General features: G+C 32.6%; 1 protein-coding gene across 11 annotated transcripts; it reads right to left on the minus strand.

Moving 5' to 3' along the window:
• Positions 1-405: 405 nt before the first annotated feature.
• Positions 406-27298, minus strand: LOC129791536 (transcriptional repressor p66-beta). Of its 11 annotated transcripts, none has more exons than XM_055829706.1 (11): positions 26774-27298; positions 16179-16837; positions 13333-13801; positions 11846-12047; positions 10357-10440; positions 10004-10102; positions 8456-8654; positions 6746-7073; positions 4695-4948; positions 4491-4598; positions 406-2907 (listed from the first exon to the last, which is right to left on the minus strand). In XM_055829706.1, exons 2-11 carry the CDS (start codon positions 16459-16461, stop codon positions 2780-2782), a joined length of 2154 nt encoding a protein of 717 aa, XP_055685681.1. In that variant the 5' UTR covers positions 16462-16837; positions 26774-27298; the 3' UTR covers positions 406-2779. The 11 variants fall into 11 exon arrangements, with proteins under 11 accessions (XP_055685681.1, XP_055685678.1, XP_055685675.1 ...); XM_055829703.1 differs by having other exon boundaries at positions 8414-8654; positions 10366-10440; positions 26774-27291; XM_055829700.1 differs by having other exon boundaries at positions 8414-8654; positions 26774-27291.
• Between the last annotated feature and the right edge of the window lie 13 nt (positions 27299-27311).

Genomic DNA, 27311 nt, shown 5'->3' on the forward strand with positions numbered 1-27311 from the left:
ATTTTGAGCATTTTCTAAACCCTTAAGTGACTTTTTTAACCCCGCTCTCCCCTAATCATTTATGTTCCAAAAAGTGCATCTGACAATCTCCAAACCTCAAAAATTGTAAAATTTATTGAAAAATATGCAATTTGTTAATCTGACTTAAAAAATTTAAGACCGATTTACAAATTTTTAATCAGACCTATAATAATACAAAATTTCCGAAATTCATCACCATGCATTTTAATGGAAGATGAGGGCGCTATTTATCAGTGTTATAGGTCTTTTTTACCTTTTTTTCTGCAAATCAAATGTCCCATATTAGAACACTTTACCCTAAAATCAAATTCAAATTTTTCTCAAACTTTTTTTTCACGAAGAAAATTTAAAAAAAAAACCAGAAATAAAATAAACAACTTTGTATTCAATCAACTACAAATTTATTACTTCTTTCATTGATGAAGAATGAAAATAGCACACAAAAGTGGAAGGAAAACCGGAAACATACACCTATAAATTATCGTGTGTTCATTTAGTGGTTTACTTTTCTTTTCTTTTTTTTTTACTTTATAACTCCTCTTTTCATCGTTTTTTCCACTTTATTATATTTTTTTCTTTTGCTATTTCTCCTTTTTGCCCTCCTGGCAAAGGAGGAAAGTCTGTGTTTGTGTGAAAAATGTTGCTCACTCATTAATTTACATTTTCTTTTATTCTTTTCTTTATATTTATGTATTTTTAATAGGAATTTATCGTGTTGATTCCTCCTGCATTACTCACAAAATTTATCTTCTTTTTCTTATTACATTTTCAAAAATTCTCTTGCATACAGAAATGTTGGGGAAAAGAGGGAAAAAAATAGAAAGATCACACGCATTCATACCGCAAATTCACTGACCTATAGACCTAAAATATTAGTTTCATTTTTCTTTAATAATTACCTTTTATAATTATTTTTACCTATTTTTTTATTTTACTTCATACTAAAAATTAAATTATAATAGCTTTTCATTTTTTTCTTCTTATTCAAACGCACGGTCACGTTGAAAATTGTAATTTCTATCATTTTTTTTATTCTGTTGAATCTTCTATATTCTTTCTTTCATTCTCAAGATTTTATCTCTTTTTTTATTTCTCGTGAAATTGCTTTAAAATCTTTTTTCTTTATTTCTTTTATAATGTAATTCTTCAGTCAGATACAAAAAAATGATTTTTTTTTAAATGTTTATTGTAATATTTACAATATTTTTCTTAATAAAAAAGAAGTTTTTCGATGGAGATTTTCATTTTTTTTCTCATTTTTTTCACAACTATTAAGATTAAGATGTTTTTTTTTTCCTTAAAAACTAATCATTTTACCATCAAATTTATTTACACAGCGATTCCTTCTTCTACAGATTTTTTAGCTATTTATATTTCTTTTCTTTTTTTCTTGCCAAAAAATGTCATTTTTTTTCTATCTTAAGTGTTCGTCTCCTCGCACGTATTTTTTTTTTAATATTAATTCTGTTAACAAAGACACTCAATTCCATGTTAAATTTAATTTTTCTCGGTGTTTTCGGTATTTTTTTTCATCTTTTTTTTTGTGTTTTTAATAATAAAAAAAAATCATTAAAGAAAAAAGTTTATAATTCATTATATTCTTTTTTTAAATGAAATATTAAAAATGAAAAGAGAGAGAAATGGTTCCAAAAATTTACATAGACCCGATATTTTCCTTTTTTTTCTCATTTTTCTTGGAAAAAAAATATTCTAGATTTTTTTCTTTTACTTATTAATTGACTGAACTATGTTCTAGAATTTTTTTTCTTCTATTTCATCTGCAGAGTTTTTCATTCTATTTATACAAATTTTTCACTATTTTTAAGCATCTCTATTCCTTTATTTTCTATTTCTTTTATTTATAGGAAAAAAATGTCTTCACATTTTTTTTCTTTTAAATTAGTTTTAGTTTGAAAATTTTTGGAACAACCACAAGAAATGAAAATTTGCTGCATTTGTTTCGTCATTATCACAAGTTTTTTTTCTCTTTTTTTTTAACAACAGATTTGTAAAGAAAAAAAAAAGATTCTTAAATTATATTTATAAAAAAAAAGAAAATGAAGAAAAACCGTTTTACCGACTAAAGTTTTCTTTTTTTAATTTAAAAATTCTCAAAATTCTTCAATTCGCAATTTGGCGAGTTTAATACCATAAATTTGTTTTTTTTTTTTAATTTTTAAAATTAGCAAGAAAATGACAAAGAAAATTTCTTTAGGATATTTTTCATTTACTTTTCTGTGCAAAAATATAGTGTCGAAATATTTTTTTTGTGTTCCCATTTTCCAGTTTTTATTTTTATATCTTTTTTCTCATTAAATTTCCCCGCAAATTAAAACCTTTTTTTGGAGATTCAATTTTTTTGCTCTCCAAACATTCCATCTCATTCGCGCATCATTAAAATTCATTCATTGACATTTCTTTTTTTAAATGTTTATATATCAGAAACTCCATCAAAATGTGCAGAAAATCGCCTTGTCCGAAACAAAAAAAAAAGTACAATATTAATTCTTTTTAGTGCTCAATATACTGATAAAAAGGGAGAACGCAACAGAAAGTTCTCCAATGTTTTCTCAGAAAAACCAAATTCAAGTCTTTGAGAAGAAGTCTGACTTGAAATAAAGAAGGAAAACGGCGCAACAAAGTCCATAAAGGAAAATTTCAAAAAAAATTATTAAATTAGGTAAATTAAATCCTAAACGATGAATTTTCTTACACCCACAACTCCAAAACGAACGAACGAAAAAAATCCCTCAAGAACTTATGTCTTCCAATTGTTCTGACGATTGTTACTCGGCCCCGGTGGCTGTGGGGAATTCATATCCATAAAGAATTGTCGCAAATCAACAGCTCTCTGGATATCTGCCAAGCTTGTATTTTTACCAGCAGCTGAAATTCAAGATTTTTTTTTAAAAATAATATTTTTCCGGAGGTTTTAATGAAATTTTGCTCACTAAAAGATTTTTTTAGTGTTTAGAAAGCTTTTCTTTTCAAAGAATGAATCATTGTTTTTAGAATTTGAGACATTTTCATTTCTTATTTAATTTTTATTTGTAGAAAATCATCAAATTTATATCAATTTCTGTTAAACTAATTAAGTCTAATTTAATAAAGTCAGTCAAATTTCTAAAAATAAAAATCCTACTTGTTTTAAAATACGTTCTCTATCTTACTGATTTCGACGTACAAAGTCAGTCAATGTTTTATAATTTTTTTTAAAATGATTTTCCGGTGAAATTTTGTCCAAAATCTTACTGATTTTGACGCACAAAAAAATCAGGAAATTTTTAACTTTTAATTTTTGTAATCTAAAAGTCTAATTTCAAACTGAAACCAACCCAAAAATTACTCATTTAACTTCTTTATAGCTTGAATAGGTTTTTTAGGCTCATATTTTGCTGATTTCAACGGATAAAACCAAAAAATTGCTAACTAGGAAGAAGAAAGAAATTAATTTTAAAATAAAATAAAATTATTCATTAATTCACATTTAAGTAAAAAATTTGCTTCATTTGGACGTTTCAAGTTTAATAGTTTTCTTGTTGAAAAATGTCCAGTTTTTTGTATAAAAAAAGTTTGTGTGCCAAGTTAGACCTATATCTTGCTGATTTCGACGTGTATTAGTCAAGGGATGTTTATCTAGTGAATATTTTGGTTTTTAAGCGAATCGTCTGAATATTCTCAAAGATCTGAATATTTAACTTCAAATAAACATCTTTTGCTTAAAACCGAACAACTCAAAACCGAAAAAATCCTAAAACGTATTTAGGACCTTTTGGTCTAAATTTAGTCTTTTTTTTTTGTTCAATTTACTACTTTTTAGCATTAATTTACTACTTTCCGATTTGAATTTAGACCTTTTTAGGTATGATTCTTTTTAGGTTTTAATGTTTTTTTTTCTTTAAATTTTGTTCCTCAATCTGTGCTGTTTTGAGACTGAAAAACAAATATTTATCGGTTTGAATTTAGTCTTTTTTTTGGGTTTAATTTACTAATTTTTTGGTTTTAATTTCTAAATAAAAACAACCTAATAATTTGGTTAGTTTGAATTTAAAACCCTTCGGCTTATATTTACTAAGTAATTTTGGGTTTGAAATAATTGTTTTTATGCTTCAATTTAACATTTTTAGGCTTAAACTTATATTTGAATTTCCTTGGCAAATCATCCGAATATTTCCAAATATCCGAATAATTTCTTCCGGATAAAGCCCAACTTGGCATTAACAGATATTTAGAATAATTATTTTAAAAAAAAAAACATTTTTAACGATATTTTAGGCAGTAAGAAACCAAAGAAAAGCAAGGAAATTCGCCTTTTCTCTTTTTTTTTAAGTCAAAAAATCCTTTTCAAACTTTTTACTGAGCTTCCTAAATTTCTCTTAACGTTCTTAAGAAGCTTTTCTTCCTTTCTTTTTAAGGAACATTAAAGGTAAGTTTATCAATTCAAAATAATTGTCTTTCAATCCACCTACCTGCTGCTTGAGCTGCTTGAGCCATCAAGAATTGATAGGAGTACAAGAATGGTGTAAACTGCATCATGTGATTTGGAACATTTCCCGCTGCGAGTCCTTGTTGCAAACCTAATTAACGAAGCATTAAAAATTAATCCCATTCATCGACTTTTCCCCACAAGAATTCTCCCAGAAGAACCAGATAAAAGAAACTTCTGAACTTACTTCTAAAGAATTGCTGCTGTAGTGCCTGCATTGCCGCTGCTCCTGTTGGAGTATTGGCCAAATTTCCCAAGTTGCCCAAATTGCCGAGATTTCCGAGATTCCCGAGATTCCCGAGATTACCCAGATTACCTAGATTACCTAGATTACCTAAATTACTCAAATTGGCAAGATTGTTGAAAGCACCAAGCTGGGCGGCAGGGAATTTATCAAACTGCGATGCATTCGACGATTGTGAGTCATGCCTCGAAGATCGACTGCAAAATCACACCAAAAACAAGAGACGCAGATGTTGGTTTAAAGAGGAAAAAAAAGCAAAAGAAAAAAATCCATGAGACTTTTTGATAGAGCCTTATCACCCAAGACAAGGGTTTTCTTATCGAATGAGCCATAACTATTCCAGAGAATATTATTCATGTAAACATATTTTTTTCTTCTTAATGCTCTTCAATGAAGAAAAAAATATGTTATGACGCATATTTTTTGGGAATTACCCTCAAATAATTATTTTTATCAATTTTTGTGTAAAAGTTTTAATGTTTTTAAGGATTCTGTGATAGTTTTTAACTCATTTTTCTTGCAGAAAAAAAAATTTGGAAAAGCAAAGAAAGAGCTTCAGAAGCAGAGTTGGGCAATTTCATGTAAAATTACTTGTTTACATGGTTTTTACAATTTTCATGTAAAGTATACAAAAATGTAAAAAAAAATGTAAATAATTTGTAAAAAACAATAATTGAAAGAGAAATTATTGGAGAAAAACCAAAAAATATATTTTTTTTAAATCAGGTTGATTGTTTTACTTTTACGGAAAATATGAATTTTTAAAAGGTTTGTAAATTTTTTAAAAGTTTTAAATTACTGGGTGGTCAGAAACGCATCTTTAAAAGGTAAAACGTGAGTGTTAGTTAAAATATTAGGAAATTTTAGATCCATGACTTAAGTTTTTCATGAAGAAAGAATGGGATGAAGAAAGCGAATGAGTTCAATTTCAACTTTCAGCTGAAAAAAATTTTTACAAACCTGGAAATGAACTTTCACATAAAAGTATGAAAATTTACAAACCCCTTACAAATTAATTATATTCGTATTTCTAAAAATCATAAATAATTTTAATAAAGGGTGGAATTCACTACTCAGCTGGGCTTAAAAATTTAAGTCGGTTTTTAAGTCGGTCTTAAGGTTTTAGGTCAGTTTTTTTTATTAAGTCTGACTTAAAATTTGTAAGTCGGTCTTGAAATTTTTAAGTCAGATTAACATTTTACAGATTTTGAGGTTTAGAAATTGTCAGATGCACTTTTTGGAACTTAAAACTTAAAATTTTTAAGTCAGATTTAAAAAATTGACTTGAAACCTTAAGACCGACTTATAAACCAACTTTAATTTTTAAACTCGACTGAGTAGTGAATTCCGCCCAAAATCAACTTTCTCGAAAGTGATGCGAAAAATATTCTTTACAATATTGTTTCTGATCAAAATGTTTTGTTTTCTGGAATTGCTGTTCATTTAATTTTACAAATTATTTGCAATTTTATTTTTAATTAAAAAAATGTTTTGCTATCAATATTTTTCTTTACATAATTTTTGTAAAATAAACATGTAAAGAAAAGTTTACATGTAAAAAAAGCATCTAAAATGTAATCAAACCGCCCAACCCTGTTCAGAAGTTTGATACAAATCCACTTTATTCCCTTACAGAGGTAATAATTAGGCGACAATTGAAAGAAAATAAACAAAAAAAAAAGAGAAAATTATCACTCTTAAAGTGAAAATTCTCCTCCCCTAAAACACAAACCAAAAATTTCCAATTTATCTCTCAATGAAAATGAAAATATCCCCGCAAGGAAGTTTGTAAAATGAAAATCAATTCCCCCCATACAGATTAATTAATAAACTCTTTGGCAAAGTGTCCTCTACACCATCTTGTTGTGTCCATTTAGCTCTCGCCTGGAGCTTGCCCTACATGGGGTCACACAACATCCAATCCAAGTACAAAACAAGTGGAGTTCGAGAACAGAGAGAGAGTGAGGGAAAACCCTAAAGTATAAAATTCCTACCTTGAACTTGCCGGCGGCGGTGTTGGCTGACTTGGGGGCGTAGGTGTGGGACGAGGTGTTGGTGTGGCTGAAGGTGTTGGAGTCTGCGATTTCGTGGGACCCGGTGGTGGTGGTGGTGGCGGTGCCACTGGATTATTCACAACACTGGGTCCGTGCGTCTCAACAGGTGACGGACTACTCTGCGTCGAGAGACGCTGCTCAATCTCCTGCTCTTGCTGTAGTGCCTTCACAAAGGCCGTCTTGAGGCGATTTGTGTGCTCAGCCTTGAGGGCCTTCTTCACATTTGTCGTCACACATTGCTCACAGATCACCTTAGGGTCCTTACCAGCTATATACATACAACGGAACGGAATTACCAATTAAGGAAACACGTTAGTTTGATCCATTTCATCCAGTTAAAGGGAGAAAATAATAAATGTGCAATGACGAATTTTTTTTTCTAAATAAAACTCAAAAAGCACAGAGTTGGATTTGCTCCAGATAAGAGATTTATTTGCAAAAAATAATTCAATAGAAGATTATTTTATTTTAGTGATTTTAAAATATTTCTTTAAACTTTTAAATATTTAGGCTGTTTTTTATTTAATTTATTAATTTATTCAATATTCTGTGAATCGCTTTCTACATTAGAAACAAAATTGATTAACTTTGATGAAGATTTCTGAATGAGATTCTCTCTTGATTCTGCCCAAGAGTGACTTTTGAGACTTTATATAGTTATTCAAAATTCCAATTTATTTAGGAAAATAGAATATCTTAAAAAAATAATTCAATTTTTCATTAAATTCATAATCTTTTTACTTTACAAAATGATTTTTCTAATGATCTGGAAGATTCAATGAAAAATTTCCGGAAGAAAATTTGCGAAAACCGGATAGTTTTTTTTTGAATTTTCGCAATTTTTAGTGGCAGAAATCTTTGAATATCTCAACATATTTAAAAGTTATTAGATGTTAAAACCAATGTACTAACTCCTTGTTCACCCTTTAAACAATACTCATGCCAAGAAGTTGCAGCTTTTCGTAGTTCTTAGAGCTTCTTTGGCAAAAGATTAAAAAAAAAATTGAAATTTCTCATCTTTACTTCCGGAAAATATAAAGTTTTTAATGTTTCGTAGAAGGTTAATTGTTCTCTTTAAATTTCCATACATTATCAAGAAATTTGAAATCTTCAGAAATTTTAGAACTTAAATTTTAGCAAATGAAATGACTTTTTTTTTTAAATTTTTTTTATCTGTGTTCAAAAATAAGATTTCTTTTCCAATTTGCAAGACACAAAATCGGAAAATCATTCAGAATTATCCTTTAATGCAGTTTAATTAGTTTTATTCGTTAAATTTTCAAGTTTTGTGAAAAAAACTTTTATCTTTATCTACAAACTACATTTTTAAAAAAATATATTTTATTTAATCCAACTCTGTTCTCTTTTGTTTTGTTTATTCTATGAAGAAACGGAAGGTGATGGAAAAGAAAGGATTGCGACTAATAATACTAAATTAAATTCTTTTTATCCTTCAAAAAAAAAAGTCCCAAAACCAACTAATTAACCAATAAAATAAATAAATAAAATATAAAGCAATTGAGGAAAGGTTTAGGGATTCGAGGAAGGGAATTAAGGGGGAGAAAAAAACTTAATTTATAAAAGTGTTCTTAATGCAAATGAATAAACCTGAAATGTCTTTGACAAAAGTAGCATCATTTCCTCTTTTACCCTGTTTCTCCCATTTCCAAACAGGTGTGAAATCGATTTTGCACTGTGCACACCGGAAGGGTTGCGACGTCATCGGGCTCTTTTTGTCCTTTGTCAGATAATCCACAACATGCTCCAGCCCCAGCAAATACACAAACTCCGTATTGCTCGGATTGGGTATAAAGTGCATTTCGGGTGGTGGTGGTTTAGGTGGTGGAATCTAAAAAAAAAAAATGCAAACATACCCCCCCCCATTGATGTTAAGAAAAATTCTGTTTAAAGCCTCAACCTCTTTCTTTCTTATTCTTCTAAAAGATTCAAAATGGTGGGCGGAGGTTGAATTATTAATGTTTTTAGCTGTGTTTCTTTCAGACACAGCTTTTGTGTACCGAGCAAAATCGAAAGTCGTCAGATCGGGCTCAAACTTGGGATGATCACGAATTAGGGTCCCCACATTCCAAAAAACGTATGCGCCAAAAATAAGTTTTTTCCGGCCGGCCGTCCGTCCGTCCGTCCGTCCGGAAACAATCGCTAAATTGCAAGAGAACGGTAATAGATAGAGACTTGCGGTAAACGGCAAAGTTTAAAAGTCGACTGGAAGACGTCAGATTATGACGTCAAATTTTACCCCCCACCCCTGCGTCCGCCATTTTGAATAACCTCAAAATTTTGTTTTTGCTATATCTCAGCCCCTGTAATAGCTAAAAATCTGAAATTTTTATATGTTGTAGGGGTCATCAAGAGCTTTCCAACGATACCTCATTTTCAAAAATCGGTCAAGCCGTTTAGTCAATATGGCCCCCACAATTTTTCATCGAAAATCGACCATAACTCTAAAACGGCTTGACCGATTTTGATCAACTCGGGCTCAAATGAAAGCTCTCAACAAACCCTACAACTCTCTAGAACATCGTAAGTTTCAAAAGTGACCGCTAGGGAGCCAAAAATCAAAAACAAAATTTTCGATGAGTTTTCGATGTATATCTCGAAAACGCCATTATCGATTTGCTTCATTTTTTGATATATTATAGCCTACTATAACATCTATTTATAAAAAAAAAAATTTAAAAATTTATGTCGCCATTTTGAAAATATTGAGTTCCAACTTTGACATGTCATATCTCGGGTTCTACTAGTCCGATTTTGATCAACTCAAGCGCAAATGAAAGGTTTCGTGAAACCCTACAAATGTCTAGAACATTGCAACTTCGAAAAATGACCACGAGAGGCGCTAAAGTCAAAATCAAAATTTTCGAAAATTTCGAACTCGAATATTTCGAAAATGCCATTATCGATTTACTTCATATTTTAATATGTTATAGCTGAGGTTAAGACCTTTCCAACGATAGCTCAAACTCGAAAATCTATGGAGCTGTTCTCGAGATATGGCGTTTTAAAGATTTCTTGGGGGATGACTTTTCAACTTTTCCCGACTTTGCATGTATTTAAATTAAATTGCGTTATAGTTTGCTCTCACAAAATTGGTACACTGAAAGAAACACAGCTCTCGTAAGCTTGGTCAGCTTACCAGTACATTTTCTTTATTTTCTTGGGAAGGAGGGATCTCACCTGGAGAAGAGTTTTCTCCAATTGCTTTCGCAGCGCCAATTTAGCGGCTGCTTGCCTCTGTGCTGGGGTTTGTCCATCATCACGTGGTGTCGATCGATCCTAAAATATTTAAATAACAAAACAATAATTATCTTCTTGCTCCATTCGTTCCCGGAAGATCAATTCAAGCTGTTAGAAATGCAATAAAAATTCATTTAAAGAAATAAAAAAAAATAATAAAATTTAGAAGAAGTTGAAGCATTTTTTTTTAATCAAAAATATTCTTTTTTGATTTGCAAAGAAAAGATTTCGAAGAAAAAACAAAAAAAAGGTTTTTTAAGCATTATAATAATATTAAAAAAAAAAACCGAAACCTTTGCTACCTGGTCTCCTGAATTAGAAGGTAAAGACGGTGCAGGTGTAATCGACACAGAACTGCTGATACTGCCCGTTGGCACCTTCGAATTATCCGAAACAGTGAGCTGCTTGCGCATTTTGTGTTAGTTCATTAACAAAACATTTTCTACATTTTTTTTTCTTTTTAACAAATCTCTCAATTTGTTCATAAAACACAAATTTTACGAATAAAAAATTAATTAAGGGGTGTTAATTTTTTTTAAACAATTTTCAACATTTATATGACTTTTTTCTCTAATTATTTATTTATTTAATTCAATTTTTATTCAACTGTGTTTCATTTTCCGAAATGCCAATTGATTAAAAAATTATTTTACGCACGAATATCCTTTAATTATTATTTTTTTAAATAAATTATTTGAAAGAAAACAAGGGGCGTAGCCAGAAATCTATTGGGAGGGGTTTTGACGGTTATTTTTTTAAAAAAATTGTCATTTTTTTTCTAACCTGTGACGTTTATTCTAATCTTAGAAGTTTATGCTGACAATTTTCTTTTATCGATTTAGAATCATTAGGTATAATGTTTTAACGGTTTTCTATCATTTTACGTTTATTCTAACGTTTGATTTACATTCTAACTTTCAAAAATCTTCTTTTCTAAACCTTTATGTTCCTTTTTCAAACATTTTTCTTCCTAAAATGAAACGATTGTTTTCTAAATTTGTTGTTGTTTCTATTCTAACGTTTGATGCTTCATTTCGAACGTTTGATGGTTTTTCTAACGTTTGTATGACTTTTTCTAAGGCTTAGAAATAAAAAATTCAATTTTTTAAATGTAATTTTGGAATTAAAAACATTTTTTTCTGACCTCTAAAAAACCTAAATTTTGGATGTTTAGATATCAAAACAGTTTTCTTGGCTACCGAACAAGTTAAGGCTATTTTCCTGAAATAAAAGAACCTGAAGATGTGAATCCTTTTTGGATTAAAAAATTGTTTTTTTCAATCATTTGCGAACTTTTCTCTAACTTTAATTCTTTATTTAATTATTCCTCATCCCTCATTAAACCAAACCTACAAAACTAATCCTAAAACCTTTAGCTCCTTTTCTTCTCTACACTCTTGGTAATTTAACAAAACCCCCATTTAATCCCTCTGAAAATTAGGCCCATTGCACTCCAATGATTTTTCCCAAAACCTCTTTCAATTCAAATATGTAATAAATTTCTCCTCGTGGCATTCCGATAGAAAAAAAAAGAAGCAATGTTGCCCAATGAGAAAATCAGTCGTGAAAAATGTATTTCATTACATTATATATTGCAAAACCACATCCAAAATTGGTGTATTCGTGCGCAATCTATTCACAAATTTAATCGTGTATTTGTGTGTGCGAGAAAACACAGTGAAGTGAGTGAGAGAGAGACTAATTTTCAAAAGTGAAATATATATGTAGGTATGTAGTCTATATGCAGAACAAAGTGAATCGGAGAAATACATTACAACTCACATTGCGTGGCTTTGATCCTGCCGGTGGAGCACTAGTGGGTGTAATTGTCACGGATGGCGTTATCGTGAGATTCGAATTGCTCCTCGTGTGTCCCATGGACGAACGATGGGGTGGTCCAGGTGTTAGTGTTGCACCCCCTGGGAGTGCTGCAGTTCTCGGTGGTGGTAGAACCGACGTGGTTCTTCCTGGGGTTGGTTGTCCTCTGCAAAAGTCATTCACAAAGGATTTTTTTTCTGAATGTCATTCTCCCTTTTATTTAAGGTTTAGTTCAAATGAAAATTTTATGAAATAAAAATTCAAGAATTTTCGAAAATTAAAAATATATCGAGTTTTGAATTAGAACCTGTAGAGATCTGTCTTAATCGTCTTAATTAAGTTGTCAAGAACAATAAATAAGGACAAAATAGACGAAATTCTTTTAAAAATAAACCAAAACTCTAAAAAAGGATAAAAGATTAATTATTTTATATTAATCGTTCTAATTCCATTAAAAAACAAAACCAATAAAAATAGTTCAAAATCACACAGAATTATTAACCAAAAATTGATCCTAATCAACCCATTAAACTAATGCCATAAAGCTCTCTCTGATTAAGCAATGACCTCAAACATTTCCTGTATATTAAGATGGTATTTATTAACGTACAATTAGAGTCCTTATTAATGTGTACAGTTCAGTAATAATTTATTACGAAGAAATGACAACAGTTGAATAACAATTTAGCTAACTTGTACCTTACGCATTAAAAATACTATTTAAAAATTTAAAGAAAAAATTGTTTTTAATTCAATTTAATTGAAATTTTAGAATTCAATTTAAATAAAATTTTTTTTATCTTTAAATTATCTGCTGAGAAAAATCAATAAATATCTACCCAAAAATGCAAACACTTATAATGTTTTTTGTATCTTTAAATGCATGAAACATTTGCACTGATGTTTCTTTCATGTGAAACGAATAAACATTGAAACATGCGCTTTTTGTATCACAATATTTATTCTGTGGATGCTTTTAGAGGAAGTTTCTCAAGCAGAACGTCTTCTTTGGCCTTTATTGCGTGAATTTGATATATTTCCAAATTGGAAAAATTACTAAATTCTTAAAAATTTGACAAAATAAAATGTTTCACGTTTAGGTTTTCGTATGAACCAAAGAAAGGAAAAAAAGGGTTAAGTTGGTTTCAAAAACGTTTTGTTAAAAATCATTGATGAATTATCATTAATTACATTTTTGTTTTTTAATGAAACTTTGGAGGCTTCTACCAGGCTGATTTCTTATGGAAATGAGAAGTCTTTTAGGCGATTTCTTATTCTTTTTTTTTTATTAATTTCTTTTTACGATAAAGTTTATTTTCACAACAACAAAAATAAATAAAAAAAAAAGCTCCTACTCTAAACATTAAGTTTTCTTTTATAAAACAAGCAATAATAATAAGAAAAACAAGGGTAAATAAAAAGAATTCTCACAGATATTTTTTTTTTCTTACCTTAATATAGCTGAGCGATTTTTGTTGTGCGCCGGCAGAGGGATTGCCGTTGTCGTCGTGACACTGAGCGTGCCTTTTGTGAGGGCCGCTGGTATTGCGGCAAGTGGGTTGTTTGTATTTGGTAGATTTGTCGGTGTTACAATTAAATTCTCCTTCATCATCTGCTGGGATTGTTTCAATTTCTTGAGAAGCACCAACTTTGTTTCCTCATTACGCAACTCCTCCCTCAATTTCCTCAATCCACGCTCCCTCTCCCACAATTCGGCCGGCGTGAGCTCCTTTATCGGATAAATGGGTGGCATTTCCTCATCATCATCATCGTCATCTGTCTCCGAATCGATATTCCCATTCTGTTGGCGACCATTTATTTTAGCCGGCAGCAGCACAATGTCCGGACTCTCGGCATATGAGCGGGGTTCCGTACGGGGACGTAGAACACGTCTCGTTCGATTTGCATCGTGCCCAACGACTGCTATATATCCATTTTTGGGGGAGGTGGTTGGCATTTGGGGATGATATGGCACAGAGAAGAGATGCAGTTTCGGTACAAAACGTTGACGCGGGCAATGCGGCGACAAGAGGGGGGAACGGTGGCGGCAAGGGTGGTAAAGTGAAAGAGGAAGAGGCTTTATTAGTGCATCCCCCATATATGTAGGTAGGTAGGGTAGTATATTCCACACATATTGTCATTCTATAAGCTCTCTCTCTTCTATTTTCCCATCCCCTCACACCACATCACATACAACACACACCCATCCATAACCACCCTCATCCCGCATCCTTTCCTTGTCAATTCACACAAAATTTCCCCATTCAAGGGGTTAACAAAAACACCCCTTCTTTCCATGATCTAATCTCTTTTCTTATAAGAAATTTAAGAAAAATATCTATTAATAAAAGAAGAAGATGAAAAAATACAAACGCAGCACAAACTATTTGCGTGTGATCTCAAGCTTTTTTTTTCCCTTTCCTCATCTCTCTCTCTCTTACTCTTTTGGTATCTCTGCAGCACATATTATATTGCGAAAGATCATTAGAGCTTCATGTATTGGCCTACTTTTGAGTGCGAGCACCAATAAAATGCCGACTTATTTTATATTTATTGCAGTTATATTCCGAAATTTATACCATTTTTACTTCTTCATTAGGCATGGATGCGCGCCTCTTCTCACTGCAATTCTTCTTCTTTTTTCCCTCCCATTAAAATGTTCATTAAATGTAGCTCTTGCATCTGCTAAATATTATTTAATAGAAACGTATACTTTTTGACTAATTAATAGGGATTTTTATGACTCTATTTTATGTACATTACATTTCTTCATTGTTCAATGAGAGACTATAATAAAATTAAATGTTCTTTGCTACTTTATGACTAATTTCCTTTTCCTTTAGGAATTTATTTCTTAAACACTGTTTTGGAATTATTAGGAAAATTATTTGAATGAAAAATACATTTGAAATTCATTCAATAAAAGACTATTTAGAAGCTTCTTTTCAAGCATTTTTTTCTTCTAATTTTCTTTTTTCAAAATTGTGAAAAACAAATTTGATTTTATTGGTTTATTAGTTTAATTAATTAGTCAAAATAATTTTTCAAACTATTGAATTTAAAAGAAATGGAGAATTCTTGTAATTTGAATTGAAAATTTTGAAGCTTTCTTGCAAGAGAAAAAAAATTATTTTCCAGCGACATCTTGAGAAATTTTTATACTTCCATATTAACCCTGATGTGCTCAGATTTTTTTTTAACCCAAAACATGTAAAACTTCGACAAAATTTTCCAAATAATAATAAATAATACTAAGGAATAATCTGGATAAATATTCTCTCCCTTAACACATCTAAATCCAATATGAAAGCTTATAAACGTCAAAAGTTCTTATTTTTAAACACAGAAATAAATATTTATCGTCTGGAAATTACCCGGCTGACAAAGATTTAGCTATCTTAATTAACTAAAAATCTGCAATATTAAATAACTGATTAATTATATTAGGAAGTTTCAGAATTACTTTCTGTTCTTCAAAACGAAAAAATACAAAGCCAAATGATAAAAATTTCCTTATAACGTGTGGAGAAACCTATTGACCAGCCGGGTAAACATTTTCTACTCCAGTAACTATTTTTTTACACATCGTGTAATTTTTTTCAGCGTATAATACTGATAAGATATGCTTCAAAAAATCCCACAAAGGTGTAAAAAAAATAGTTACTGGTGTAAAAAATGTCTACCCGGCTGGTCAATGAATTACCCCAGGCGTTGTAAGGAAATTTTTATCATTGGGCAAATTTGTATTTTTTCCTTTTGAAGAACAGAAAGTAATTCTGAAACTTCCTAATATAATTAATCAGTTATTAAATATTTCAGATTTTTAGTTACATAATTAAGATAGCTAAAATACCTGTAAGAAATGCTTCAAAAAAATCCCACAAAGGTGTAAAAAAAAAAAATAGAATTACTTTCTGTTCTTCAAAATGAAAAAATACAAATTTGCCCCATGATAAAAATTTCCTTACAACGCGTGGGGTAATCTATTGACCAGCCGGGTAAACATTTTTTACGCCAGTAACTATTTTTTTACACGTCGTGTAAATTTTTTCAGCGTATAATATCAGTAATAAATATGTTAAAAAAATCCCACAAAGATGTAAAAAAAATAAAATTAAAAAAAATACAATAAAGATAAGGTCAAAATATAAATGTAAGTTAATGTGCTTTTGAGACCCCTTGAAAGGCACCCACATAACACCCCATCGAGCACACATACACCGCATATATGTATGTATGTAGCATAGCATATATGTGTGTCTCACTGCACAACGAGATAACAAATAGAGAGCTTCACCATTATCCGGAGCCACGACGGAGGATGATGCAGAGGTGGCGAACGTTGCTCCGCTACTATTGTTCCCGGGAACAGCAGGAATGGCAGATGTGACACCCACCGAAATTATCCCGGGGACAGCCTGTGGGGGTGGTGGTGGTGGTGGTGCTGGGGTTATAGTCAATCCCGAATTCTGTGTCAAAGCGCGCAAATCACGTGCCGTGGACTGAGTTATCGTCAGCGACGCGTCACGGCCCGATGCAATGCTCAAATCGACCACGTCGTCGACCTCCATTTTCTCCATCTAAAAACACACACAAAATACCCACTTCTGCCTCTTTGGCACACAAGAGACTCACCACCCAAAAAATCTTTTTTTCTCACTTCTTTTGTCTGTTGTAAATTTGAAAAAAAAAATTAACCACAAAACTACCGCAATTATTAAATGTCTTTGCGATCGTTTTTTTTTCCAAGCTTCTTCACATTCACTATTAAATTCACAAAATTTATTATTATTATTTAATATGAGATTATCCAATATTTATGTTTCTTTCCCCACTATTCATTCAATTGATGGGCTTTTCTTTGCTGCTTTATTGTCTCTCTTTCTCACTCTTTCTCTCTTTAATTTTCCTTGTACACAACACTCCCTTTTCTTCACATCAATGGCGCAGTGTTATCTGAAAATTCCAAAGAGAAAATAAACAAATCATTAGTTACAAAATTTTTATCCATAATTCCAATAATCTTTTGAATTGTCTCAATAAAAAAAAAACATTAATTAATTAACAAATTAAGCTTCTGATTAACACAAATAAATCTCTTTTTAATTTTTTGAAGATTGAGGAAATCGAGCTAATTCTTCAAAAAGAAAAATTTTTCTTTTACTTGTTTTGCTTCAATCAACAAAAATTAGCAACATAATGCCAATTTAGCACCAATACGCGTTAAAACACCACCAGAAATTTCCCCCACATAAAGCGACAATTTCTTCACGTCATTTTTAACTCAATTAAGGGATGGTCACGTTATTTTGGAAACTCTACAGGAACAAAATGGCCAAAATGTGAGAATTTCAAATAAATTTTTTGAGCACAAAAATTTATTTTCTAAATCAAAAATACTGAATTCTTATCAGTATTTGGCCATTTAACAAGAGTGCAAGCAGATTTCAAAATTTTGGTTTAAAAATTGGCTTGAAAATCGCTCTTGAAAGTCCCCGAGTTTCCAAAATAACGTGACCATCCCTTATATGCCCATGATAACTAAATATTTTCAATTTGGGAAAATACCAAAAGAAAAAAATGTGATTTCAACGAAGGGAAAATATATGGCACGATTTCTAATACATAAAACAAAAATTTGTGCTAAAATTGTGCAACTTTTGATGAGATTTGCGTGTGAGAAGGCATCCAAAAAGTTATTCAATTGGATGATTTCCACGAAAAGTTATTCCTATATGATGAATTTTCCATTTGTTAGTTTGAATTGAAATAAAATTTGCAAAACACGCCAAATATTCTTGAAAAAAAAAATTCGGAAAATGAGGGAAATGATTAAAAATTAAATCCCTTTAGGGGAGGATGGGGACAAATTAGTAGAAATGGTAGAAATCCATCATTTTGCTTTTTTTTTGCTTAGTTTGTCAGAGAAAATTTTTGTGTTATTTTGGGGGTTTAATGTTATAACGACAAGAAGTTTAATTTATTCCAATTTTCATTTTCTTTTGCACCTTCATGAGTACTCAAGGAAAAAGGGAAAATTTAAAGTTTAAAATTGATGGAATCGACTTTACAACGAAGCCCCACCTTCAAATTGAATGTAAATTCTAATGATATCACTGAAAGAATTTTAACTTTTCAAGTACCAAATTCGACATTTTACTGCTTATTTTGTACTTGGATAAGCACCAAAATTCTTCTTCTTCCTTTTTTTGATTTTTAAGATATTATCGATATCGATATTCAATATCGATATATAATCTTCTTCTTTTTTTCTTTTCTCATGAAAATTGAGGAAAATCATCTCAACTCCTGAAAAAGCAAAAAATGAAGTTCCTAATCCCCAGGAAGAGCCGAATTTCAGGAAAACACCACACATTTTGTATTATTGTTTAATAAATATAACCTAAAACTAAGAAAAAAAAAGAAGATGAAGTTTCAGTTGAATAATCGGTTTTTGAAAAAAAAAGCGATATTGTGTGAAAATATAACCAGCAGCGCCTCTATATAGATATTTGAGAAATAAAGTGGTGCTTTTTCAACTTAATTAGTAGGTACTTAGAAAAGTAGTAAAACCGACAGTCGAAGCACAAACTGTTTTTTCAGTGTATTAAAAACTACAAAAATATTTTGAAAATGAAATTAAAATGAATAAGAAGAAGACTGGATTTCAAGGAATAGTTCTGATTGGCTGATTAATACTGGCAAATTGTTTTCATTGGCTACCACTCACTTCATCTACGTCATTACCTGGTGGAGCCTCGGGGCAAGACTTACTTGAACAGAATAGATAATTCTCCACAAATTAATTCCAAATTAACAGAAACTACAGTATAGTGATTAACTTCTAACAAGAAAAGAATAAAAAGAAATTTATTCCCTAAATAGAAAGTCAATGAAGTAATCGACTGAATTACACCAATTAATCCTTAATCAATTTGATTAATTCCTTATACAAAAGATATGGAAATCCTCATTATCTAGGGAGAATTAATCAAATTAATTTTCCAATCAATTTTATTCATGATTGTTACAATAATTAAAACAAAAAAAAAACCGTCCACCCACCAATTTTAAAATCGATTCCATTTCAGTTAATAAAAAATAGGCTAAATAAACCCTATATTGCGTCCAAATATTCATTTTTCCCTGATTTTTATCACCATTATACATAACAAAAAAAAATGTCTCTCAAAAATTCTGAACTATACCAATATACACAGGGTGTAGTTAGATGGTATAAAAATGTGAATTTTCACTCCCACAGGCGACTTGTATAGCATTTTCCCCATATTCACCCTCGACACGGCTATGTTATTTATTTTTTAAACCACCCACGCTTCTTTCATCTCCCACAAAATTGAAGTGCATTTTACCCATTTCCACACACACACACTCACACGCTTATACGTGCTTTTTTTCATTTGTACTGAAATTGAATAAAAATTGTTTGAAGGAATTTTTTGTGCGCCATTCCTTTATGTGTCCACCACACACATGGCAATGTTGAGTGAATTTCATGAAATTTTCAATGAAAAGATGGCTTGCAAAAATGGGATTAATTGGAAAATTGAACTTTTTATTTCTTTTAATATTAAACAAAATTTATTTGAATAAAAGACTAGGATGATTTACGGGATATCCACGCCCCTATTGTAATTATTAGTCTAGTTAAAATACATAAAGCATATGATTCAATGCTTTGACGATCTTGCGTCTTGAAAATGCTCGTTTAATAAACACGGACGCAATTTGACAAAAGCATATGCTTCATGCTTTAATTCAATCATCATTTGTCATGGAAACATTGAAAAAAGCACTTATTCATATGCTTGATCCAGGTGTATCCAAAAGTAAAACAAGATCACGCCTCCAATGTAACTGTTTCCCTAAAAAAATCCTCAAATACCGTCAATGCTTCAATTTATACTTTTTCGTCTTGGAAATATTGACTCAAGCAGTGGAGCATATGTTTTACGATTAAAAGGGAAAAATAAGTTGCAATATAGGCGGAACTTTCGTCTATTTCTTTTCAAATTAATCCTTTTTTCATCACAGCTAATCAAAGTTTGAAAATTGTTTTTTTTTTTGAGCTTTTCTTTAACTTTTTATCTTCTACAAGATTTTCAACATATCATGACACGCACAAAAGTGAATAGTCTCCTTGTTTAAATTCTTTTCAATTTTCTTCCACAAGAAAAAGATTTACTGAAGAATTTCTAGTCACGAGTTAAAAAAAATCTCTCCACAAACTTCACGATATAGTTTCCTGTTTCACTTCGACAATAGTTTCACCAAAGTTCTCAATATATGATACCCCCTCCCCCAAAAAAATACAATGAACAAACCCTTTGGAAACATTGCGATGCAAAATTAAATTTTCAACCCCATATTCATTTTCCAATATGTAGGTATTTTTGGTTTCCATCACGAATGAGCTTTTTCTCTCTCCCTCTATACTTTCTCATATTATTTGTATGTAGTTACTCTTTCGGCGAAACAGGGTGGTTGAATGTGGTGGAAATTCTCACCCTGAATTTGCAATGGGAAAATTAGGGGATGAGAAAATCACTCTTGTAGCATTTTTTTTAACAACGAACTGCACATACTCGAAAAAAAATCCTCTGTTGTGTATTTTTGGTGGCATCGCACTATTTGCAATTCCTCTTTATATGTATGTAGGTAGGTTGTATGTACGTGCAGTATGTGGAGGCGATCACCCCACATCACATAGTAACCCCATACGACCCATAGCCCATCCCTGGGTACTTCTCGCTCTTTCGTCGGCGAGATGATTCCCGGTGAAGTAGATAGGAAGCATTACATACACACATACAGTGCCAAAAACACTCGTACCAGCGAGGATTGGGGGTTTTTGCGAAGGCTGAGTGGGTGATGTGGGTGGCAGTGGGTGAGTGAGCAGTGTTGTGGGTGGCTCTGGGGGAGCCCCGTTTTCTATGCGGGGGGGATGATGGTGGAAATTCAGAGAGCGAGAAAGCAACAGACAGAGAGACAAAGTGGGTGAGAGATGAGGGCTGGTGCGCCATGGGGAGGGGTAAGGGGGTTGCGATGGGTTTGGGGGGTGGTTTATTATAAAACGGATGTTGTACGCAGTCGTCGAAATGCGATGCATCGCTGAATATGTTATTGAGAACATTTTCAAGCGGGTGGGTTACCCTTGGGGTGGGTTGCTTGGGTGTGGTGGACTGAGGGGTGGGCCAAACAACTCTGCTCTCAGTGCTATACCGGTGTGTTGGAAACACCAGAGAGCCAGGAATGGATATTGTGCGTGGGTGGGATAGGTCGTATACACAGAGTGCGAGGACAAAGAGAGGTTGATTTATTCCCACACACAGCATCAAGTGAAATTTGTGGCGATTGCCAAGCACCGCACCTTCTCCACCTCCCGTGAACACATCACCCCCAGGAGCAGAGTGGTGAGTTACCCCGAGAGTGAGTGAGACAACGAAAACCACCACGAGTGGGTGGATGGAAGTGTATGGAGAATGAGGAAATTGCTGGTTTCCACCCACACCTCCCCCCAAACCACCCAACCCCTCTCGACCCATCGTAGCAGCAGCACAGAAACTCGTTTCTCTGTCTCTTCTCGTTTGAATGTTTGTGAATTTTCTCCCCCTGTCTCTCTCTCCCGCCTCCCCCCTTCCTGGGCTGCCTAGTCGAAAAACCCCACACTACACACCGCCCCCCCACCAAACATCCACTCCACACCATCCCAAGCCCACCCCCATGTCAATACACAACACTCCCAAACTCCCGGACAACTCAAACCCATGGCAACAGCAGCAGCATCAAGCAAGCAATACAAAACTCCCGGGGAAACTCACCCCAATGCGCGCGGGAAAAAAGGGGTGGTTAGCTGTGTGGGGCTTATACAGAAACTGCCACCAGCACCGATGTTTTCGCGATACATCCTCTCTCTTGCTATTCTGTAGATACATACATACATCCATATATATATTTTCTCTTCTCTACCCCTTTTGCCATCGAAATAACCCCACCCAAATACACAAAAAAACGACACAGATGTACAAAAAAAAACCACCCCCATGAGCTGAATTTTTCCAGGCTACCCCCAACTTAACAAAGGCTCACAATCCAACCCTTCGATATGCAGATATTCAGAGCTGTACCACAAACACACAAAATGCACTTTTGAATGCATTTTCAAGTCCACCCCCCATTGCTTACAAAGCACATGAAAGCTCCGGAGATTATAGGGCAAAAAGCTCCAAGAGATTCCCCAGAGAAACCTTTGAAAAAATATCTATATTAATATGATGTACTAAACATCAAAAGTAATTTAAATCCACTCCAATGCCGTATTAATACTTCTTCAAGAAACTCTCGAAATAGTCAAGGAGATGAATGAAATCAATCATTAGTCACAGTAAAATTGTTTATTATATCAAATAGTTAAAATGTTTTTATTTTAAAAACTTGAGGCAACCTCAAACATGACGAATAAAAATCAATAAAATGACTTTAAGGATACAAACTTTGTTTTAAGTACAAAATTCAATACTTTGAACTCATTCAAATATTTTGTTAGATGAGAGATTTGTGGGCAATTTGAGGACTTTTAGGGGATTTAAATGAAACTTTCTGGTACTATGGTAAGTTGTGAAAGCCTTGTGTCTTGCCTTGTGGGTGAAGGAACATAGCATATAAGATGATTAAAAGGTTACATATTCTTGTTGAATGGGTTGAATGGGTTGAATGACTATAAAATATTTTTCTTTTAAACATTTTACTGTGAAATGGGATAAATAGGAGCATTTGGGAGTTAAAAGAAAGTTTTCCTGTTATTATTTAATTTATATTTTGCATTTTAAAAAGCATTGATAAATAAATTGTTCAAATTAAAATTGCAATGAGACTGCACCATGAAAAGAGAGAGAGAACCAATGAAAGCCCTTTGTTCGATTTTATCAGCCAATCAGAGCGTTTTCTTTGAGAAATAAATTCTTCTTCTTATTCTTTTATAGTTCATTTTTAATCTGAAGGTTTAGCTTTGGTGCAAGATTGATTTGAACAGAGTTTATAAAATTTTCTTAACAAAAGATCGCTTTAAGAAAGGAGTTTACAATTTATTTTTATGCTTCATGCATTAAAAAAACACAAACAACGCAATGGTGACGTCATTGCTCACATTTTTAAGGTAAATTTTCGCAACATTTTCCCGAATGATTCCAACATAAAAACATCATTAATATAATTGGTGGTTTCTTATTAAATATCTTTCAACTCTTTACAAGATTATGCGTGTCTCTAGTGCTACTTTGTGTGAGATATTTTCTCATAGAGAATTGTATAAACTCCTTTCGATTTATTTATTTGCAATACAAATTAAAGGAAAAAAAGTACTTTTACTTCATTTACCTATGAGAAAGTTTTTTGAAATTTATTTGCAGATAGAAAAAAAACAATCAAAAATGGAAGAACTAAATTAAAAAAAAAAAAAAGAATTATTTTGTTAGCTCTATATTAAAGATTTATTAAAAGAAGATGTCTTTGAAAACCATTGATCTGATTTCTCAGGATCAATTTTTAAATTTTTAAATCTTGAAATCTTTCAAAGTAATTTTGTTAAAAGAAATGAAAACCTGTCTAATTTTTTTTATTAAGAAAGGAAGCCTTTGAATAAAATCTTGTTAATGAATAAGTAAAGTTCTTTAATCTATCAATACTTTCTCTCCATTATCTAATACTCTTTAAGAAATGAAAATATTTTTCTTTTCTAATAAATTCTCCATTGAAATGCATCTTGAAATAACTTTTACTTTCCATCCACATGGAAAATAATTTCAAAATATGCAAATAGAGAATGCATGAAAAAAAAGTTCTCAAGCACCTGTGAAAAATTGAAAACACATTCCTTTTTGCAAAATAAATTAATGGAATTTCATACTTTCATTTTCAATCCCCCCCCCCCCAGTCTTTTTCCATCAGAGTGCCAAAGAAGTGAGTGCAAAAGCAGCAAGTAAGAAGAAGTCCGAAACAAGAAGAAAAGTACATGAAAAAATTGGCTAGAATGCTTCCACTATGGCCAAAGAATTCGCTTTTAAACACCAAGATGGAGAACAACCTGTGAATCTTGCAATGGAGTATGTACTTTACGTGAAGAAGAAAAAATGCGCATAAAGTTGTATTTAAAAGTGTAGTTATTGTGAAAGAAGTTTAACAATTGAAAATGGGGACGAGACTTTTTCATTTTCTCTCTCTCTGGCGCGCTTCTCTCGTAATTTCTTTCTCTATTTGATTGGCGAGTGTGTAAATACAAAAATTGCTTATATCGAAGGAAAATTTCTGCCTCAACACTCCATTTGGTGTATTGGCAAGAAGTATGAGAAAAAATTATATATAATACTTATAATATTTTGTTGGAAATACAGAGACATACGAAGCGGAACAAAATAGAGTGCCAGATGATGGGTAACTCTTCTTCTTCTTCTTCACCTCCTCTTCCACCTCTTTCTTCGTCTCTCTGGGCACCGCCACCATAAGACAACATACAAACATTGACCAGGGAGGAGGTGGTGAAGGAAAAGAAGCCATCAGCATTTGAACGCATTTTGAAGGTAGAATCACCGTGAATTTTTTTTCTCTGTCCTCTCTTTCTTTCTTTTCCCATCTTTGACTCCTCTGGAATTGCCACACCGAAGAAAGAGATCAACTCCGCATAAGATTGGGTATAGGTACACTACATACTTTTCCCAATACATACACTTGCAATCCATTTTGGGTGCTGCTGCTTGTCTTGAGTTTTTAGTAAGTTAGGTATAGAAGATAGAGAAAAAGACAACGATGACGCTAAACCAGCCGTGTTGGAAGTTTTTGCATATAAATCACAGCTTTAGCTATTTGACTCCATTTTATAAACACTCTCAATTGTTATTTGCTAAAAGGGACTCCTTTTCTTCTTCTTCTTCTAATTTTGGATCACTCATCATCAACAAATAAGCTCATTTTCTACGCCATTTTTTTTCTCTCGTATTTTCCCTTTAATTTTTCTCTTCTTCAATGTTTCTGATGATAAGAGAAAGCATTAAAGGGAAAAAAAACATAAGCTTGCATCACTTTAATTGACTTTTGATAACAGTGATAGCGAGGTGATATTTTATGCTGGGAATTGGGAATGATTATTAAATTCAGCATTGATTATTTTATTTTATTTTATTGTTTTCAGTTTACAAAGCTTAGTCAAGCTCAAATGTAAAGAAACTAAACAGCTTCTGTCACATAGTTGTTAGAATAACAAAAACAACTAATACACAAAGAAGTGAAGAGACAAATATAGCAATCAGATAATTTTTTTTATAAAATTATTATTTTTAATATTTTCTTAAGGAAAAGTTTTTTAAAAAAATTGTAGTCAAAATGGAAATAAGAAAGTTAATAAAGATTCACAAATAAGACGTTCTAACTATTTCCATACTAGAACCACATAAATATAGATTAAAAAACATTCTTAATAACCTAAGAAAAAAAAGTCCCAAAAGAAAGATAACTAAAGGTTAGATCTTGTTGATTGGACTTGTAGACTAAACTCAAACAAGCTTAAGATTTAAATCCGATCATAGTCATAACTTATGACTAACTTAAGTCAAGCTTTAAGTTAGTTTAGGTTAGATTATAATTATAAATTCAAGCTCTCCGGAGGAATCATTGACTTAACTTATGAGTCCTACATATAGGTTAAGTTAGATCTTGGTTTAACTTAAGAGCTTTGAAGTTCTAAAAGTAAGTCTAGGATAGAACTTTCCCAGATGAATCATAGATTAACAAATACAAATAATAGTTGAATTGGGTTAAGAAGCAAGGTTTAGTTTTAAGTTTTTAGCTTTTGCGGACTTGGTCAAGATAAAGATCAAGTAAAAGTTAGGTCTTTTGAGATCGATTTATTGACTAAATAGAGACAGACTTAGATTATCTATCTTAGTTCTATCTCAGCTAAGTATTGACTAAAGTCTTCCATTGGAGGAGGGGGGGGTCAGGGATATTCCAAGGCTATAATCGTTCCTGAAGAATCATTGATCACCAAAAAATAAAACTTTCTTAAGAGATATCTTCCTAGATTTTTTTTTTAAATCTTTCCTGTAGCTTTGTGAATAATCCCTATTCACCCCAATTGACAGTACAATAAATGCATTAGTTCCTAAAAATCAAATAAATCAAAATATTATTTAGATACCCTGATTGAGAGATTATTGAACAAACAATCTCCTCTTTATGCATTTAGGATAGTAAGTATACCCAAAAAAAAGGAACTTGTTCTGGGATTTTATAAGGGATACAAAGATTGGGCTTCCTCCGTAAGAATCCCACAAATTGTGAGGCACTGCTGGCCTATATCAATTGATTTTTCACGGAGATTGTCTGTTTTTAGTGGAATTTTTGGTGGTGATTTGCGAATGTTTCCCGAAGTGTGTCGTGTCTTGGTTGGTTTTTCTTCTCATTTGCACGAGAGGAGGAGTGGTGGAGAGATGGTGATAAGGAAAGAGGCCCACAAATCTAATTATATTGCCTTATGTCGCGATCTATTATTATCCATCCATCCATGGTGGAGGCGCACACAGAGTCGCGGATGCATACACCACCACCCAATTGCACGCCGAATTCTCTGAGCTGGCCAAGATGGTGTGTGCTCTGTGCGGCTCAAAGAGATTCGGTGGCTTTTTTTTTGGTTCAATGGGGAGGGAATTGCGGCGACGATTTTTGTGAGTACAGAAATTTTTCCTCTTCCCAACGCGGCCCCGTGGGTGCCTGTGTGCGTGCGATTGTTTCAAATACCACCAAACGGAGGAGACACACCGAATAATTACAATCGCTGGACTGTGAGAAGTTGCCTCCTCTCCTCTGTGTTGCTTCAATTACCTGCGTTTGCGGCGGGGTCAATAAATTCCCAGCTCCTTCTCTCTTTTCTCATCCGTCGCACGAAGATTTTCCGCGGAGCACTTCAAATGTGGGGGCGCACTCCCGAAAAAAAAGGAAAACAAATGAGGAAAACTCCGAGCACTTCACACCACCCTCGCGACCGGGGATGGGGGGCGCTTCTCAATGACTTTCCGGAGAGACCAACTCGTGGTCGCCACACACACAAAATTGTGTTTTTTTGTCAACCGCAGCCGCGGCGATGAATTGAGATCGATTTATCAGCAGCAGCCGTCGTCTTTCACCAAAACTTTATCACACATTTTTCACGGCTATCGCCGCAGGTGGGCACCCCGGAAATACCTGCAATCGTCGCACTAGCACTCGCACAACACAAGTAGCGTCCTTTTATCACTAGCTCCCGACGCTAGGTGGGTTAAATTTTAATTATTTTCCAACAACACACCGCGGCGCGTCGTGAATGTCAAATTTTCAACGGAGCAACAACGACACCAACGACACATCAACGAAGTAACGGGAC

Source organism: Lutzomyia longipalpis, chromosome 3, assembly GCF_024334085.1.
Source record: "Lutzomyia longipalpis isolate SR_M1_2022 chromosome 3, ASM2433408v1".
NCBI lineage: Eukaryota > Metazoa > Arthropoda > Insecta > Diptera > Psychodidae > Lutzomyia > Lutzomyia longipalpis.

Bases quoted from the DNA above. Each gene is read 5' to 3' on its own strand.
- LOC129791536 (XM_055829699.1), bottom strand. From the start codon at position 16,461: ATGGAGAAAATGGAGGTCGACGACGTGGTCGATTTGAGCATTGCATCG. The intron at 10,441-11,845 runs GTGAGTTGTAAT...GATAATTCGAAG, and splicing joins CAGGATCAAAGCCACGCAAT to GTGCCAACGGGCAGTATCAG. The intron at 4,949-6,745 runs GTAGGAATTTTA...GTGATTTTGCAG, and splicing joins CCGCCGCCGGCAAGTTCAAG to TCGATCTTCGAGGCATGACT.